An 18318-nucleotide genomic window follows, 5' to 3' on the forward strand; every position below is an offset into this window, starting at 1 on the left:
TTCGACAGTGATGGAAAAGCCACTGCGCTGTAGCTGTTGCCAGAAGTTGATATAATTGCGACAGTAGGGGCAGTGTCGAAAGTGTTGTTAGGTAACGTTAGCTTGCTTGATGGAATAGCCGCCCAGCCACACACATTGGATAATGTTCGAACGTGAAGGTCCTTGCAACTCTTTAAAGACATCGATAGCGTGTCCGACATTATATTGTTTCCCATGCTGTTTTTTTTATTGATAAACAATTTCGGGTCAAGGAGCCTGTACGTCAGATGTGATGTCACTATTAGCAGCCTGTCTTTTAGCATTGTGGGACGTGTAATGTAAGCAGCAAACAACGGGGCTTGTTTGTAATGTATGTGTTTTCCAAATAGCAATCTAAACGGGTCGCGCTATAAGTAGTTTAAAGGAAATTCCACATTTCGCCATTGCGCGCAAATATAGGTCTTGTGTCATCAAAACAGTTTCGGGAGAGCAGTGTGTGTATACGTCTCTCTTGAGGAAGTGGGATGTGGCCAGACTGTATTAATGTTGCCGACCAAGATATGAAACTCATTGTAGCAGTGCTTTTGGAGCCTTGCTACATTTTAAATACTAGGTTAGACTTAGTGCTGAACGCGAGCCCATTTGACGAATTCGATGACACCCCTCGGTGCTCGAAATTGTGTGGGGGGTTGCTCAGATTACCAAACTGATATCAACATGTGAATTAAAGATTACCTATTTTATTTGATTAAAAGCCATTGAATTGTGAATGTCAACTCAACATCAGATAATGGACTCATCTTTAGCTTTGGGAAGACTGGAAATCAATAGACCCATGGTGAACCTGGGGACTTGTCTCTCCGGCTCGGTGAAGGAGAAGACCGCTCAGGGAGGATCGCAGGCGGCGCACCTGAACGGATGTGTTCCGCTCTCCCATCAGGTGGCCGGTCATAAGTATGGCGTTGATAAAGTAGGTCAGTGACTGGACTTATCAAATGTGTTTTCCTTTCGCCAAGGTGCATGTTTATCCACTAGTGAGTGGCGTTTCATTGTGTAATCTTGGTCTGCATGGTGGAATAGCTCTCCTTTGGTTCAATAACAATACTCCAGAAAAGCTGACAGAAGTAGACTACACTGTCTTTCCAGGATAATTTATCTCCAGGACAAGAGTCATGAGCAAGGAAGCCACTGTTATAGGTTTCATCATGTCAGGCAATAACAGAATAGAGCACCTGCTTGAAGCCTTTTGTGTACTTGGGTTGATGCATGTAGTATCAGCTCACTAACTATTGTAATGTAGGAACTGAAATCCAGGGTTGTAATCATTAGCCAAACAGTTAAAACTAGTTTCTATTGGACAAATTCAGGTAGGTCTCTCCCCGTTTTTGTTTTGTGGGGGGGTTCTTCATCACTTCTGATCGTCCACTTAGTTATAGCCTACAGCCTCACCAAGCAAATTGCCAGTGGCTATAACCTAAATCATGAAATAGGCTTTACAAAATCCAATGCTTGAAGTAGACTCCCTTAACTAAAAGTGAACTCTCAAGAGTGGGAAGAACCAATGTATTATTTCTGGCCTGGGAGACAGTGACAGAGCACCAGTGTAAATGGGATTTAATCCTGGTTGTCTCTGCTAAGAGCCTTTCAGTTGAATCCTACACTCAGGTGGGAATAGGTGTCATATTTGTATTTAGGTCACATAAGACTCTTGATACAGCTGACCTCTGAGTTGATTAAACGCTGACACTTGGGAGTGTTTATTTCCTACCATTTCACAATTTCAAGCCATTTCAGTTGTAAGATTCAAGGTGCGCCCGAGGCAGTCAAACTCTGACATATCTCAGAGAGGAGTGTGGTCCACCTCTTTTTCCAACTCTTATCTTATATTAGAGCAGTCTCACACAGTGAGTGTATAGTGTCAGACTTTATAGGTCACTGGTGTTCAGGTGTTTTTCTATAAGATCCATAGTTTTATGACTTCATGTAAAACACAAGTTAACCTTTGCACTTCTCAGTTAGGTATTACAGGTGTCCAAATGGCAATCTGTTTGGCCCTGTCTGGGTTTGCAAAGGTACGGTGTATATTACTATATACAATTTTGTAACTTTCCAATCTGATGAAATCTAGTGGCATTTTTGGGTACTTCAGATTATCCCAGGTGTCTGTAATTATCTCTGGCTCTCTGTGTGGCCTTATCACATGTAAAATAATCAAATAAGATGATTTTAAAATAAACAAATAGAATGACAAAGCTGTAAAACATTATCCTAAATATAAACCATCAACTTAGTGAATAGCAGTGATGTTTAATAAAAGGATATTTCTTGCGGAAACCCTCATCTTTTTTATTTGACTGTCAATTTGTCTTTGTTGTAAATGTTTTGGCACCAAACTAGTGGCAGTTGTGAATAAAGTCAATGGTTGGAAGAGTGGGCAGAGTTAATTCAAAATAATACAATTGTTGATTAGATGCTTTGTTACTTAATTATGCTATTTTTCTCTTGAACCATATGGCCTATCCACTGGAAACTCAGACAATATGAATTTATAAAATAAAAAATAAAAAAAGGGATTTATGTATAATTGACCTAGATTGCCATATGTTGGTTAAAAACCAACATTACAGAAGATTCTGGTAACATTGGTAAATGACCAGTAGCGTTGCAACCCTAGCCCTGTCTGAATTCTTTAGAAATGTATCCTTCCTTTCTCTCTTGAAGTATCTACAAATCTAACATGGTTGCACAGTTGTGAAAGCTAGGGCCCTCTCAGCCACATAGGCATGTCTGATCAGTAATTATTTAGTCGGAAGAGGAAGGATGCATTTTTGAATGATTCGAACTAGGCCTTTGTGGCAACCAGTACTAGATCTTTACTAAGTGTCAGAATGACCCACAACTTTTGTTACAACAGGCATATTGCAACATCCTGATGGCACAGTACTCAAACAGCTCCAGCCCCCTCCCAGAGGTCCTAGAGAGATGCAGTTCTACAGCAAGGTAACCATCCATGTACTTTGATGCTGGGAAAAAATGAAGAAAAATGTGATGTTATCTGAAAGTACAACCATTTTTTTTACAGTACAGTATTCTAGTATTCTCTATGAAATTACTCTCCCTTCTACACGAAGTTCGCAAGAAGTCATCCTTTTAATGTCCACAAAATGTTTATGTACTCGGGAACAACATTCCCATGTCAGTTTGAGCAAAGTTTATGGTATGTTCAAGTTGATGTGTAGATTTAAATGAGTTAATAGAAAGTGAGTGAATAGTCCTAAAAACCCCTCTATCTTTTATTCTCCCTGAGTAGCTATTGAGGAAGCCTAGCAGGCAACACTGCACAGTAATGTAGTCCACGTCTTCACTAACTCACTGGGTAAGGTCGGCACACTCTCTGCATATAAACCAGTGGGCTATCTGTTTATTGAAGGGCTTCTGAAAGGTGTTTGTCTCGACGTGTCCACTGCGACATTTAGCCAGAGGGTTATGAGGGCCTTCCACCAGAACACGCTTACTCCCCTATTGTTATAGTGGACTACATGTTCACACGATGAAATGGTTGCTTTGGAAACACTCTCTTACAGAGGAATCATGTATTAGTAGTTCAACTTGGCTACTTCCACCATCATTTCATGGTAGTGAACTATAAAAGTTACTTTTAACTTTGTTACTTCGTTACTTCTAATGAAAATAAACGAAGAAAAAGTTTTTATTCTCACAGACACCGGACAGTTGCAGTGAAATGTTTTTGTTGTACTGGATCAGCTATAGTATTGTAGCTGGAGTAAATTAGGGTTAAGTGCCTTGCTCATAGGCACACCGGCAGATTTTTCACATTGTCAGCTCGGGTTTTCGACCAGCGACCTTTCGGTTACTGGCCAAATGCTCTAACCGCTAGCCTAGCTGCCACCCCTACATGTGCCATGTTGGTTAAACAACACCCTAATCAAATAAGACACTGACATTCCCACATAGAGATGGTGATTAGTTCCGTCACATGAGCTGATTTGCTTCTTCCAGATCTACGCTGAGGACTGTGGCGACCCGTGCCTGTTGGACCTCCAGCGTCACCTCCCTAAATACTTTGGCACCTGGTCCTCGCCTGAATCTCCTAACGGTAAACACCGGTCCATAAGAAATCATTAAATGTCCCTAGGACATTATTTCAGCATTACTTCAACATGTACCAGGGCCTGTATTCATAAAGGAACTCTGAGGAGGAGTGCTAATCTAGGATCAGGTCCTCCCTGCCCATTAAATCATAAGTCATTTGGATCTAAAAGGCAGAAACTGATCCTAGGACAGCACTCTGTTCAAAAATACACCGGCAGGAACGCGGTTTTAACCACTTAGCATTCAGGATTAGACCCACCCGGTGTATAAATGTAAACAATCATGGCAGTGCTTTGCTACTAGAAGTACTGTATGGCTGTAGGGGTGAAACACCGCCTCTTCTATCATTCTAGTGGCTAAATGTGTTGATTTTATATTTCTAAATCTCTATTGCCTCTCATGCCATGTTTCTGCGCCCTTTGATGATGTCACAGAGCTGTACCTGAAACTGGAGGACGTGACTCGGCGGTTCCAGAAGCCTTGTATTATGGATGTCAAGATCGGCCAGAAAAGCTACGACCCCTACGCCTCCCAAGAGAAGCGGGACCAGCAGATCAAGAAGTACCCTCTCATGGAGGAGATTGGCTTCCTGCTTCTCGGAATGAGGGTGAGTCTTCCTCTTCAGCCTCATGAGTCCCTCCCACTGCGTTGAAAAGGGCTCTCCAACTGCTAATGTCATTTTATTGAGAGGGGCTATATGAGTCCTGGGTGGCAGTACCTTAGGGCTTATTCTGACTGATGAGTCTGTGGAGAGATGTCGTAAAGATATTTCTACTTTTCAGTTTAAAGTACAGCTTGGCAACTCAGCATTCTTGCTCGGCAGCAATATTTACAGTAAATATCACAGTAGCCATTAGCATCCTTTAACAAACTATTAATCAACTATGTGAGCAATTTCTCATCTAAACCAAGTTACACTCCTGAATAATGCAACTATTCACAAGTATGTGCAGACAATTGAGGGTTTATTTTCTCAAGACAATAGCACATAAAGCATTGCTGGGCTGGCTAACAACATATGCTTCATCAAGTAGCCTCTCAAAAATGAATGAATACCGCTCATACAAATATAGAAGTTGTTTATTATACAGTGCTAGGTAGAAAGCTAAACAAAGACATGTATCTTCATCATATCATAAATCATTGGCTACTAGTTAATGATGAGCTACTTTAGTGTATTAAAGTTACCTTAGGACAAACCTGGCATCCGTTGATCAATATCATGCAAATCATTACATGAGCTTAACGTTGTTAGTTTACTGGGGAGTTCCTGATTGCTGTTCCAGCTTTCTGTTTCTGCTTGCTGTTGAATGAGATTCCCATAAAGCTTCGGGCAACAATTTCAGAGTAACCGCCTATTAGATAATCATTAGTGTTGACTTGGCATTAGTAACCATTAAGACTGTAACGGTAGGGAAAGGGCAGAATGTGAGGTTGTTTCGATATGAAGGGTTGTTTAGTTCACTTCTGATTTCCACTGTGTTCATTATATTAATAGTTTATTTCTGTCAAGGTTGAAAAATTAAGTTTAAAGAAAAACTTTGAGAGCTTTTCCCAGAGCTCAACTCCATTGACACTAAACAAACATATGAACGCAACATGTAAATTGTTGGTCCCATGTTTCATGAGCTGAAATAAAAGATCCCAGAAATGGATGGATTCAAAAAGCTTATTTCGTTCAAATTCTGTACACAAATGTGTTTACATCCCTGTTATTGAGCATTTCTCCTTTGCCAAGAGAATCCATCCACCTGACAGGTGTGGCATATTAAGAAGCTGATTAAACAGCAGGGGCAGCTTGTGCTGGGGATGATAAAAGGCCATTCTAAAATGTGCAGTTTTTTTTGTCATACAACACAATGCACAGTGTGCAATTGGCATGTTGACTGCAGGAATGTCAACCCGAGCTGTTTCCAGAGGAATTGAATGTTAATTTCTCTACCATAAGCCACCTCTAACGTCATTATAGAGAACTGGGCAGTGCGTCCAACCGGCCTCACAGACCACGTGTATGGTGTCATGTGGGCGAGCGGTTTGCTGATGTCAACGTTGTGAACATCGTGCCACATGGTGGCGGTGGGGTTATGGTATGGGTAGGCATAAGCTTAACAAACACAATTGCATTTTATCAATGGCAATTTGATTACACAGAGATACCGTGACGAGATCCTGAGGCCCGTTGTTGTGCCAGTCATCTGCCGCCATCGCCTCATGTTTCCGCATGATAATGCCCCATGTCACAAGGATCTGTACACAATTCCTGGAAGCTGAAATTGTCCCAGATTTTCCATGGTCTGCATACTCACCATAATTGTTGCATTTATACTTTTGTTCAGAGTAGTTGCAAAACCAGTTAAATTAGTATTGAACAATTTAGTTTTTTTATTTTATTTTAACCAGGGAGGCTAGTTGAGAACAAGTTCTCATTTACAACTGTGACCTGGTCAAGATAAGGCAGTGTGACAAAAACACATCTGAGTTACACATAAACAGTACAATCAATAACACAGTAGAACAATCTATGTAGTGTGTGCAAATGTAGAAGATTATGGCGGTAAGGCAATATAGAGGTGAAATCATTACAATTTAGCAGTAACACTGGAGTGATAGATGTGCAGATGATGATGTGCAAGTAGAGATACTGGGCTGCAAAAGAGCAAGAGGATAAGTAACAATATGGGGATGAGGTAGTTGGGTGTGCTATTTACAGATTGTCTGTGTACAGGTACAGTGATCGGTAAGCTGCTCTGACAGCTGATGCTTAAAGTTAGAGAGGGAGATATGTCAGACGAGTTGTTTCCCGTTAATATGGTAATCGCAGGGACACAATGACAATCTCTCCAAGGGTGTTTACCAGGTGTTGACACACCTGCCTGGGCAGCCGAACCAGAGTGGCAGGATTAGAGACTGGAAGGATCATTTAGGTGCATTTGTTATTGCTATTTTATTAGGATCACAATGATCTGTTTCAAAAACAGCAGCTACTCTTCCTGGGGTCCACACAACACATAATATAATAGAGAACCTTTAATAGACAAACAACATCTAATCGACAGAACTACCTACTTTTAAAATACTGACAAAATAGAGACTATGGGTCTATAGTCAGTCACATCTATCAATTTCATGCTTGCATGCATACAGTGCCAGTCACCTACTCTTCAAGGGATTTGCTTTAGTTTGACTATTTTCTACATGGTAGAATAAAGGTGAATACATCAACTATAAAATAATGCATATGGAATCATGTAGTAACCAAGAAAGTGTTAAACAAATCTAAATATTTTTGGGATTCTTCAATGTAGCCAACCTTTGCCTTGATGACAGCTTTGCACACTCTTGGCATTCTCTCAACCAGCTTCATGAGGTCGTCTCCTGGAATGAATTAATTAAAAGGTGTGCCTTGTTAAAAGTTAATTTCTGGAATTTTCTAAATGTGTTTGAGTCAATCAGTTGTGATGTGATAAGGTAGGGGTAGTATACAGAAGACCAAGTCCATATTATGGCATGAACAGCTCAAATAAGCAAAGAGAAATGACAGTCCATCATTACTTTAAGACATGGTCAGTCAATCCGGAAATTGTCAAGAACTTTGAAAGTTTCTTCAAGTGCATTCTCAAAAACCATCAAGCGCTATGATAAACTGGCTCTTATGAGGATCGCCACAGGAAAGGAAGACCCAGAGTTACCTCTGCTGCAGAGGATAAGTTAATTAGTTACCAGCCTCAGAAATTGCAGCCCAAATAAGTAAGACACATCTCAACATCAACTGTTCAGAGGAGACTGCGTGAATCAGGCCTTCATGGTCGAATTCAAGACAGTTGGAAAAACATTCCAGGTGAAGCTGGTTGTGAGAATGACAAGTGTGCAAAGCTGTCATCAAGGCAAAGGGTGATTTGATGAATCTCAAATATATAAAATATATTTTGATTTAACACTTTTTGGTTATGGCATGATTCCATATGTGTTCATAGTTTTGATGTCTTCACTATTATTCTACAATGTAGAAAAGAGTAAAAAAATAAAGAAAAACCCTTGAATGAGTAGATGTGTCAACTTTTGACTGGTACTGTACAAGTTATTTAGGTCAGGCGTAGGTTTTAGCTAATTTTGCTGTTTGCCTGGGTATTTGGAGATGGAATGGCATTTTGTCTCAGTAGTCTGCCGTAACCTTCAAATTCCCTAGTTCCTGTCAGACTGGCTCCACACCTCACAAGGTTAATGTTTTATGTGAAGAGTTCAATACCTCATTCAGGTCCCTTCTGACGTCTCTCTGTTTGGTCATCACTGACAAATCAATCACACAGGGACAATACCAACACAACGCTATTCTACCATTCCATAATGACTTACAGAAGAGCAAAGACGTCATCTCCAACCCAAGGACCAAAGCATGCCTATAACATTGTTACATACAGGTAACTGCCAAAATAAAGGAAACGCGTATACAGGCCATCAGACTGTTAAATAGTCACCATTAGCGGGACTCCGCCAGTTCCCTGAACATAGTCACTTTTACTAGCCGGCTACCACCCAGTATTCTACCCTGCACCTTAGACTCCTTCCCTATGTACATAGTCATTGATCACTGGTCACTTTAACAATGTTTTACCCACTTCATATGTGCGCACTTTATATGCGTACTGTATTCTAGTCCTGCATCATCTTGCGTTCAGAAAGTATTCACACCCCTCGACTTTTTCCTCATTTTTTTATTTTATTTTTACAAATTGGGATTAAAATGGATTTAATTGTCATTGTTTGTCAAAGATCTACACAATACTCATGTCAAAGTGGGAGAAAAATCTAACGTTTGTAAAAGAAAAGAAAGTACCCTAAAACAACCCCCTGAGTCAATACATGCTAGGTTCACCTTTGGCAGTGATTACAGCTCTGACTCTTTCTGGGTAAGTTTCTAAGAGCTTTCCACACCTGGATTTAAGAGCTTTCCACACCTGGATTGTGCAACATTTGCCCATTTTTATTCTTTAAAAAATTATTCAAGCTCTGTGAAATTAGTTGTTGATCATTGCTAGACAACCATTTAAGTCTTGTCATAGATTTTCAAGCAGATTTAAGTCAAAACAGTAATTAATATTCACCCTTCTTGTTAAGCCACTCCAGTGTAGATTTGGCCTTGTGTTTTAGGTTATTGTCCATCTGAAAGGTGAATTAATTTGTATCATTGTATCATTGCATTTACACATCATGCCTACCACTGAAGATGCAAAATATTATTTTATTGTCAAACAAACAAGAAATAAGACATATAAGCTTGGCACATCTAGCCACTGGGATTTTTGTCCATTCTTCAAGGCAAAACTGCTCCAGCTCCTTCAAGTTGGATGGGTTCTGCTGGTGTACAGAAATCTTTAAGTCATTCCACAGATTCTCAATTGGATTGATGTCTGGGTTTGACTAGGCCATTCCAAGACATTTAAATGTTTCCCCTTAAACCACTAGTGTTGCTTTATACGTATGCTTAGGTTCATTATCCTGCTGGAAGGTGAACCTCTGTCCTAGTCTCAAATCTCTGGAAGACTGAAACCGGTTTCCCTCAAGAATTTCCCAGTATTTAGCTCCATCCGTCATTCCTTCTATTCTGACCATTTTCCCAGTCCTTGCTGATGAAAACATCCCCACAGCATGATGCTGCCACCACAACCAACCTTCAATGTGGGGATGGTGTTCTCGGGGTGATGAGAGGTGTTGGGTTTGCACCAGACATGGCCGTTTCCTTGATTTCCACAAAGCTCAATTTTAGTCTCGTCTGACCAGAGTATCTTCTTCTGTATGTTTGGGGAGTCTCCCAAATGCCTTTTGGCAAACACCAAACGTATTTACTTTTTTTTTTTTTTTTAAGCAATGGCTTTTTTCTGGCCACTCTTCCGTAATGCCCAGCTCTGTGGAGTGTATGTCTTAAAGTGGTCCTATGGACAGATACTCCAATCTCTGCTGTGGAGCTTTGCAGCTCCTTCAGGGTTATCTTTGCTCTTTGTTGCCTCTGATTAATGCCCTCCTTGCCTGGTCTGTGAGTTTTGGTGGTTGGCCCTCTCTTGGCAGGCTTGTTGTGGTGCCATATTCTTGGGATGGGATGTTCAATGTTTCTGATATTTTTTATAGAACCCAATCCTGGTCTGTACTTCTCCACAACTTTGTCCCTGACCTGTCTGGAGAGCTCCTTGGTCTTCATGGTGCCGCTTGCTTAGTAGTGTTGCAGACTCTGGGGCCTTTCAGAACAGGTGTGTGTGTGTGTGTGTGTGTATAGATTTTCTTTACTGAGATCATGTGACACTTAGATTGCACACAGGTGGACTTTATTTAACAAATGATGTGACTCCTGAAGGTAATTGTTTGCACCAGATCTTATTTAGGGGCTTCGTAGCAAAGGGGGTGAAAACATACAGTGGGGCAAAAAAGTATTTAGTCAGCCACCAATTGTGCAAGTTCTCCCACTTAAAAAGATGAGAGGCCTGTAATTTTCATCATAGGTACACTTCAACTATGACAGACAAAATGAGAAAAAAAATCCAGACAATCACATTGTAGGATTTTTAATGAATTTATTTGCAAATTATGGTGGAAAACAAGTATTTGGTCACCTACAAACAAGCAAGATTTCTGGCTCTCACAGACCTGTAACTTCTTCTTGGAATATAATGTAATCTTGGAATGCTCTGCCACCAGAGGTTACTCAGAGCATTCCAAGACTCAGAGGTTACTCAGGCAAAAAACAAGTTGCTTTAAAAAAACATTTAAACATCTTGTACCTCTTTGTAAAGATCCAATTTAACTGGAAATAAGAATATGTATCAGTCTGTAAAGTATTGTTGTCGTCTGTCTTTCCAATAAATGACTCTTATGACCTTTTTTTCATGTTAAAATGATAAATTATAATTTATTGTCCTTGTCTATGACTGTTCTGTACTTTGTCATATGTTTGTATGTTTTCTGTGGACCCCAGGAAGAGTAGCTGCTGCATGTGCAGTAGCTAATGGGGAGATCCATTATAAACTGGGTGGTTTGAGCCCTGAATGCTGATTTAGCTGAAAGCCATGGTATCTCAGACCGTATACCATGGGTATGACAAAACATGTATTGTTACTGCTCTAACTATGTTGGTAACCAGTACATAATGGCAATAAGGCACCTCGGGGGCTTGTGGTATATGGCCAATATACCACGGCTAAGGACTGTATCCAGACACTCTGTTGTCGTCCTTAAGAACAACCCTTAGCCATGGTATATTGGCCATATACCACACCCCCTCAGGCCTTATTGCTTAATTATAACCTAGGCTTTGTAAGAATGCATCCCTCCTGCAGTACGAGTCATTCACTGACATACTCTGTAGTCAAGGAGCATCTGAGGAGCAGGGTTTGTAGTTTTCCCAGGGGGGGGGGGCAAAGGCTTTTTGGCTCGAAGCATGGAAAAATCTGCTTGTCTGCAGTGTGTGACCACAGGGTGATGAGACTCATTACTGATAATGATGTTCCTGATTGCAGTGATAGAGGCAGGAATCCCTCTGGTAAATAGTTCTGCTCCTCTCAGCATGGACATGGAATTAATGTTCCACTCGCGTTGCTATTAATATCACAGAAACAAGTACTGTACATTATGTCACATTACAGTGGGGTCTGGAATTATAGGATCCCTTGATAAAGATGAGCAAAAAGACTAAATACAAATACTGAGCTATATAGTATGCTCAAAAACATTTACAATTATTTTATGCTAATACAATTGCTCAGAATAAGAGATTTTGTTTAACAAGTAATGCAATATATATATATATATATATATATATATATATATATATATATAATATATTATTATTATTTTTTTTTAAATATAGATATATGCAAATGTAGCAAATCCATCAATGATTTTGTTTTTGTAAAAAATATATTTTTTTGCTCATCTTTTTTTTAAGAGATCCAATAATTCCTGCCCCCCTGTATGTGTGTGTTGTTTTGAGCAGTTTGTGTTTATACATAATTTCTCCAGCAGAGGGCATATTCCACCCGTGATTCTATCATGGAGAGGTCACGTTGAGTTGAACGTTTTATATAGAGACTCATCTCCTTTCGAAGTTGTGCAGCTTTGCTTTTTAGTGAAAACAGGCCTATGTACTGCATCTGTTTCTTCCCGTTAATGTTCATTCTTCTGTCTTTCTAACCCTCCAGGTGTACAAGGTCAACTCTGACGAATATCACTCGTATGATCAACATTACGGGCGAGGCCTTCTCAAGGACACCATCAAAGATGGTGAGCTCGTAAAACAATAAGACTCCTGTCACAAAATACACATTATATCCTTCTGTCTATATCAATAGGCGGCCCCGCGGGGCAAATTCGGGCACGTGTGTGATTTTTGATTTGGGCACTAAGTAAAAAATAAAAAGTGTATGAATGTGTGTATATTTATATATATTTTATATATACACACACACACACACAGTACCAGTCAAAAGTTTGGACACACCTACTCAGTCAAGGGGTTTTCTTTATTTTTACTCTTTTCTACATTTTAGAATAATAGTGAAGACAAACTATGAAATAACACATATGTAGTCATGTAGTAACCCAAAAAGTTTTAAACAAATCAATATATATTTTAGATTCTTCAAAGTAGCCACCCATTGCCTTGATGACAGCTTGGCATTCTCTCAGCCAGCTTCATGAGGAATGCTTTTCCAACAGTCTTGAAGGAGTTCCCACATGCTGAGCACTTGTCGGCTGCTTTTCCTTCACTCTCCGGTCCAACTCATCCCAAATCATTTGGGTTGAGGTCAGGTGATTTGTGGATGCCAGGTCATCTGATGCAGCACTCAATCACTCTCTCTCTCTTGGTCAAATAGCCCTTACACAGCCTGGAGGTGTGTTGGGTCATTGTCCTGTTGAAAAACAAATGATAGTCCCACTAAGTGCAAATCAGATGGGATGGTGTGTCACTGCAGAATGCTTTGGTAGCCATGCTGGTTAAGTGTGCCTTGAATTCTAAGTTAATCAGACAGTGTCACCAGCAAAGCACCATCACACCTCCATCATGCTTCACGGTGGGAACCACACATGTGGCGACCATCCGTTCACCTACTCCGCGTCTCACAAAGACACAGCGGTTGAAACTACAAACTATCAGACCAAAGGACAGATTTCCACCGGTCTAATGTCCATTGCTTGCGTTTCTTGGCACAAGCAAGTCTCTTCTTCTTATTGGTGTCCTGTTGTTGTGGTTTCTTTGCAGCAGTTCGACCATGACGGCCTGATTCATGCATTCTCCTCTGAACAGGGGATGTGTCTGTTACTTGAACTTTGTGAAGCATTTATTTGGGCTGCAATTTCTGAGGCTGGTAACTAATGAACTTATCCTCTGCAGCAGAGGTCACTCTGGGTCTTCCTTTCCTGTGGCGATCCTCATGAGACCCAGTTTCATCATAGCGCTTGATGGTTTTTGCGACTGCACTTGAAGAAACTTTCAAAGTTCTTGACAATTTCCAGATTGACTGACCTTCATGTCTTAAAGTAATGATGGACTGTCATTTCTCTTTGCTTATTTGAACTGTTCTTGCCATAATATGGACTTGGCCTTTTACCAAATAGGGCTATCTTCTGTATACCACTCCTACCATGTCACAACACAACTGATTGGCTCAAACGCATTAAGAAGGAAAGAAATTCCACAAATTAACTTTTAACAAGGCACACCTGTTAATTGAATTGCATTCCAGGTGACTACTTCATGAAGCTGGTTGAGAGAATGCCAAGTGTGCAAAGCTGTCATCAAGGCAAAGGGTGGTTTGAAGAATATCAAATACATCAAATATATTTTGATTTAACAGTTTTTTTTGTTACTACATGATTCCATATGTCATTTCAAAGCTTTTATGTATTCTACAATGTAGAAAATAGTTAAAATAAAGAAAAACCGTTGAATGAGCATGTGTGTCCAAAGGTTTGACTGGTACTGCATATCATTTTCGTTGTCAGACATAAGACTGTAAAATCACCAGGAAATCAGCTCAGTGATTTTAATTGAGGAAATCTGTTCCCAAGTATTCCCACACTTAGTTGGAGGCACATGTGATCGTATCCCAATGTAATCAAGGTTTGTAATGATTCTGTTTTTGTCGAATACGATATCTGTTTGGGATTCTTGCGGTCAATGTGCAGTGTTCTATTTATTTTAAAACCATGCTCTGGCCCCCCGATCATCCGCTCAAAAATTGTCCAACAGTTAAATGTAATTGGAGACACCTGGTGTAGGTTGTAGTCACTAGCTAAACTTGCTTTCAATTAAGAAAATACTTCAGGCATCGTCTATTTCTTATCAGTAAACATTGGATTCCTCAACAACAACAATTTCCTTTCCCTTTCCTCTCCCAGGTTTATCCAAATTCTTCTCTAATGGGAGGAGTCTGAGAAAAGATGCCATTGCTGCCAGTATCCTGAAGGTCCAGAACATCCTGCGATGGTTCGAGGGCCAGAGCCAGTTAACCTTCTACGCCAGCTCTCTGTTGTTTGTATACGAGGGCCTGCCCCCTCCCAGCCCTGAGGGCCATGTCTTCAGGGCCCCCCCAGAGAAGACTATGTCTGCCGCTGATGCCTGCTGCGAGCCCAATGAAGAAGTGTTGGAATACAACAACAACATCCAGGTTGCCATGCCGCTTGACTACAGCCTGTCCACCATGTATGCCATGTACAAGAAGGGCTGCACCCGGGGTCACCATGGCAATGCCACCGGAGCCATCACGACAGGCCCCAACCCCCAGGAGGACAACAGCACGTGGAAGTGCTCAGGTCTGGTGTCAGCAGAACAACCCAACGGCAACGGTATCAAAGCCCAACTGGAAGAGGCTGGGGTGGGGGAGGGAGGCCGGGGGGAACCGCATCCAGAGCAGAGGGCCAGCGAAGTGGAGGTGAGGATGATTGACTTTGCCCACGTCTTCCCCAGTGAGAGCCAGGACCAAGGCTACATCTATGGCCTGAAACACTTGCTGGAGGTGCTGCAGCAGATCCTCCACCAATAACCTTCCCTCTTCAGTGGTGTCTCTGCCTGTTCATTGGTTAAGTGTACCCATCTGTGTTTTACTGTGTGAATGGAGGAGTTGTAGCGCCCCCAGTCTCTCTTCCCCTCGCCCTGTGATTCTCTGCACTATATGCACTATATCGATGAAGTCATTTCTCCATAACTCTTTGTCCGATGTATGTGCTTCTTGATTTTTTAACCACTGTTAACAGGTATCTAACTCAGGTAAATGACTGTAACCTTTACTCACAGGATCATCTCTAAAGAGTACCCTTGATTTGTTGGCTTGCTGATCATATGTTTTTATATCATTTTGCTCAAGTCTTCTTTTCAGATCTCAGATTTCACATCGTTTTGTCTTAAATTTTCCCAGAACTTTGACAGAATGATGAACATTTTACAGTACAGATTAAGTAGTTTTAGCTGTTCTCTGACAAATTGCCTGTTCTTCTTAAAACCAGTGTCCTTGCAGTGCTACTTTTTAAATACCCAGAACAAACAATACAAAACAGAACAAACATCTTGCATAATTGCATCAGATGGTCATTTAGGTTCTGGGAGGGGATGTTAAGAGAGAGATGATAATGTGACTTGCGAGGTCTCTCTCCCCCCACACACACAAAAAAATAGGAAACTCTGCAAGTTTCAGGCAAGTCTATGGGCCACATGTCCCTTTCCCTTCTGCAATTTGAAAGATGCGAGCACCTGCGAAATGGTGATTTGTCCAAGTGAGAAATCAGTGTACCAGAACAAAGCTCCTCGTTAGTCGTCACATCCCACATCTGTCCACGACAGATTAAGATGACATGGATTGTCCTCCCTCTGCCCACTTGACACTGTGTCGTGGTCTGTTTTAATTGTAAAGAAATGCAATACGCTACTCTGATAATGAACTAACAAACTGACCAGAGAGAGATTTGAGTTTGTTGATCTAGTGATTCATGTTAGAATGCCAAAGTACTGGTGGTTTTCGGAGAGAGGGCAAGGTGTGGCTATTGTTCTAAACTTGAAGGCCTGGAAGTGAATTAGATCCTTGTGGTGTTGTCAGTGCCCTGACAGTGCTTCCACAGTGTGATCTCCCTATCAAGATGGTGTCTTTTTTTTTTGTTGGTGAAGAGAAATATTTTCCATTTGCTTCTTCTTAACCATGATAGCTATAGAATGTCTATGATTTTATTTTTTTTAACAAAGATATGCATATATTTTCAAAGATATGCAGACAATGTTCCATTTCTGTGTTTGATTTGAAACTAATACCAAAAGACACAAAACAATTTGGGATGATACTCTAAACTTGACAATTTAGTAGATATTTGAAATGGTAAGGAGGAAGAACCTTTATGAGAAATGTTTACAGTCTTTTGAAGATATTTCACGGTTGTTATCACTGACTTGTTTCTTTTTACTCCATGTTAATTTCAGACATTTATCATTCTGGCAGCTTTTACATTGTTACATTTACTCATAATGTCTTTGTTATGGTTCCAACTCCTTAGCAAGCGACCAGCTTCAGCATTTTGCACCCGGGCATTGTTTGTTTTAGCAAAAATTCTCTAAATTGTAGATACTGATTCACATTACAGTAACTCTCATCTTCATGAAGTACTCATAAACAACCTATAAGCACTTTAAATTCAACATTTCATAACATATAGGCTTATGCTAATTTCGTGTTTATAGATGTGCTATGAGTGGTCTGTGTATATGGAAGTACAGTAGTGCAAATCGTTCCAGAATAAGGTACCTCTGAGATGGTTGTTTACAGTTGACATCCTCTGCAGCTCCTTTAGACGTTGTGGTTGTGATGCATTTTACTCTGTACAAGGACTGTACATTACATCTTGGTACAGTCAATTATGAGTTGCTCTACAATGATCTGTGATCTTGTTTACACACCAGTTCTATTTTAAGGGTAAACCTGTGTCTTTTGAATAGTTAATGGACAGGAAGTTAACAAATGTTTGTTTTGTATTTGCTTAAGTCTGCTGTTCTTTCTTTTTTTGTTGTTCAATAATGCACTGAAAAACAAATGAATATAGCCAATGTATAAAATCTGTTCCTTTGCTGTGAACTAACGAATGACTTTCCCTGTGTGGAAAAGTTGTGTAAGTTGTTTTCTATAATACCTGATAGAAATGTGGCAAGACTGGATTTTGTCTTTAGACTTCAGCCAATCAGAAGTGAGAATGGTGTTGCCAATTTCTCTGTTTTGCAAACACTTAAACTTTCTTTTTTTTTATTGCAAACTGTAGCTAAGTAATCAAATATTTGATTAGTGGAATCAGATTATTTTCCAGCTTGTAATTATTGTTCTGGACCCTTATTTACAAAGAGTCTCAGTGTGCTGATATTGGATCAGTTTTGCCTAAGATTTGCATAATGAATAACATATGGACGGAGGGGGCTGGTCCTAGATCAGCACTCCTACTGAGACACTTTGTAAATACGAGCCCTGGGTTTCATGCTTCTTCCTGTGGTCTGGAATAATATGCATTAGTGTCAGTGCTGTCATAATGTTCTCTATGGAAATACCCCATGTATCCTCTCCTCCTCATTGACTCTGCTGTCTGTCCGTCCTGAGGGAAAGCCGATCAGTTCTGACGTATACAGTAACATGAAATGCAGGGGAAATGATGATGTATCTGCTGTTTCTCTCATATCGGATTGAAATGGATGACTAATTACTACTTTTGTAAATGACCTATATTAATATGTATTATATGTAGATGGATTCAATAATGGCTGTATATTTGGCAGATGAATATTATTACTAATAAAATGTATTCCCAACGAACATCTGGTTGTTTTACCTTGTAGTCTTTGAATCAATGCATTTTCCCCTCACTCCCATTTTCATTTACGTGCAGATGAAATAAAGACATGACTTACAGTATAACGTGAGCGCTGAAAAGAGTTGTTGACAAGAGCCTCAGGTTTTGTCGTGTCACTAGCTCATCTAGCCCATTTTGATTTACTGATCTCACCTTGTCCTCTCTATAGCTACCATATCATCTCAATGTAGTTACATGAATGAGCCAGTATACAATAGGGCCGTGAATGTGACAGAGGTAGCCTACCGCCTGGGGAGTTGGTGCTACTGAAGGCTTAGTAGTATTGCAGCATGTTGGGGGCCCAGAGGTGTGCCATGTTTCCTTTCAACGGCCTGGTGTCTTTCCATTAAGGAGAACGACGGGAGG

The 18318-nt window shown here is 40.4% G+C and overlaps 1 protein-coding gene across 3 annotated transcripts; it reads left to right on the forward strand.

The window, feature by feature from the left end:
- On the forward strand, window positions 1-17917 carry LOC110491367 (inositol polyphosphate multikinase). Of its 3 annotated transcripts, XM_036946200.1 has the most exons (7): window positions 11-158; window positions 786-953; window positions 2894-2979; window positions 4000-4096; window positions 4527-4699; window positions 12279-12360; window positions 14479-17917. In XM_036946200.1, the coding sequence occupies exons 1-7, from the start codon at window positions 143-145 to the stop codon at window positions 15120-15122; spliced, it is 1266 nt and encodes a 421-aa protein (XP_036802095.1). In that variant the 5' UTR covers window positions 11-142; the 3' UTR covers window positions 15123-17917. The 3 variants fall into 3 exon arrangements, with proteins under 3 accessions (XP_021420427.2, XP_036802096.1, XP_036802095.1); XM_021564752.2 differs by having other exon boundaries at window positions 1-953; XM_036946201.1 differs by having other exon boundaries at window positions 1-949.
- Window positions 17918-18318: the final 401 nt, after the last annotated feature.

Source organism: Oncorhynchus mykiss, chromosome 16 (assembly GCF_013265735.2).
Source record: "Oncorhynchus mykiss isolate Arlee chromosome 16, USDA_OmykA_1.1, whole genome shotgun sequence".
In the NCBI taxonomy this organism is placed as follows: domain Eukaryota; kingdom Metazoa; phylum Chordata; class Actinopteri; order Salmoniformes; family Salmonidae; genus Oncorhynchus; species Oncorhynchus mykiss.

Bases quoted from the DNA above. Each gene is read 5' to 3' on its own strand.
- LOC110491367 (XM_021564752.2), top strand. From the start codon at position 749: ATGTCAACTCAACATCAGATAATGGACTCATCTTTAGCTTTGGGAAGA. The intron at 2,980-3,999 runs GTAACCATCCAT...TGCTTCTTCCAG, and splicing joins AGATGCAGTTCTACAGCAAG to ATCTACGCTGAGGACTGTGG. The intron at 4,097-4,526 runs GTAAACACCGGT...ATGATGTCACAG, and splicing joins CTCGCCTGAATCTCCTAACG to AGCTGTACCTGAAACTGGAG.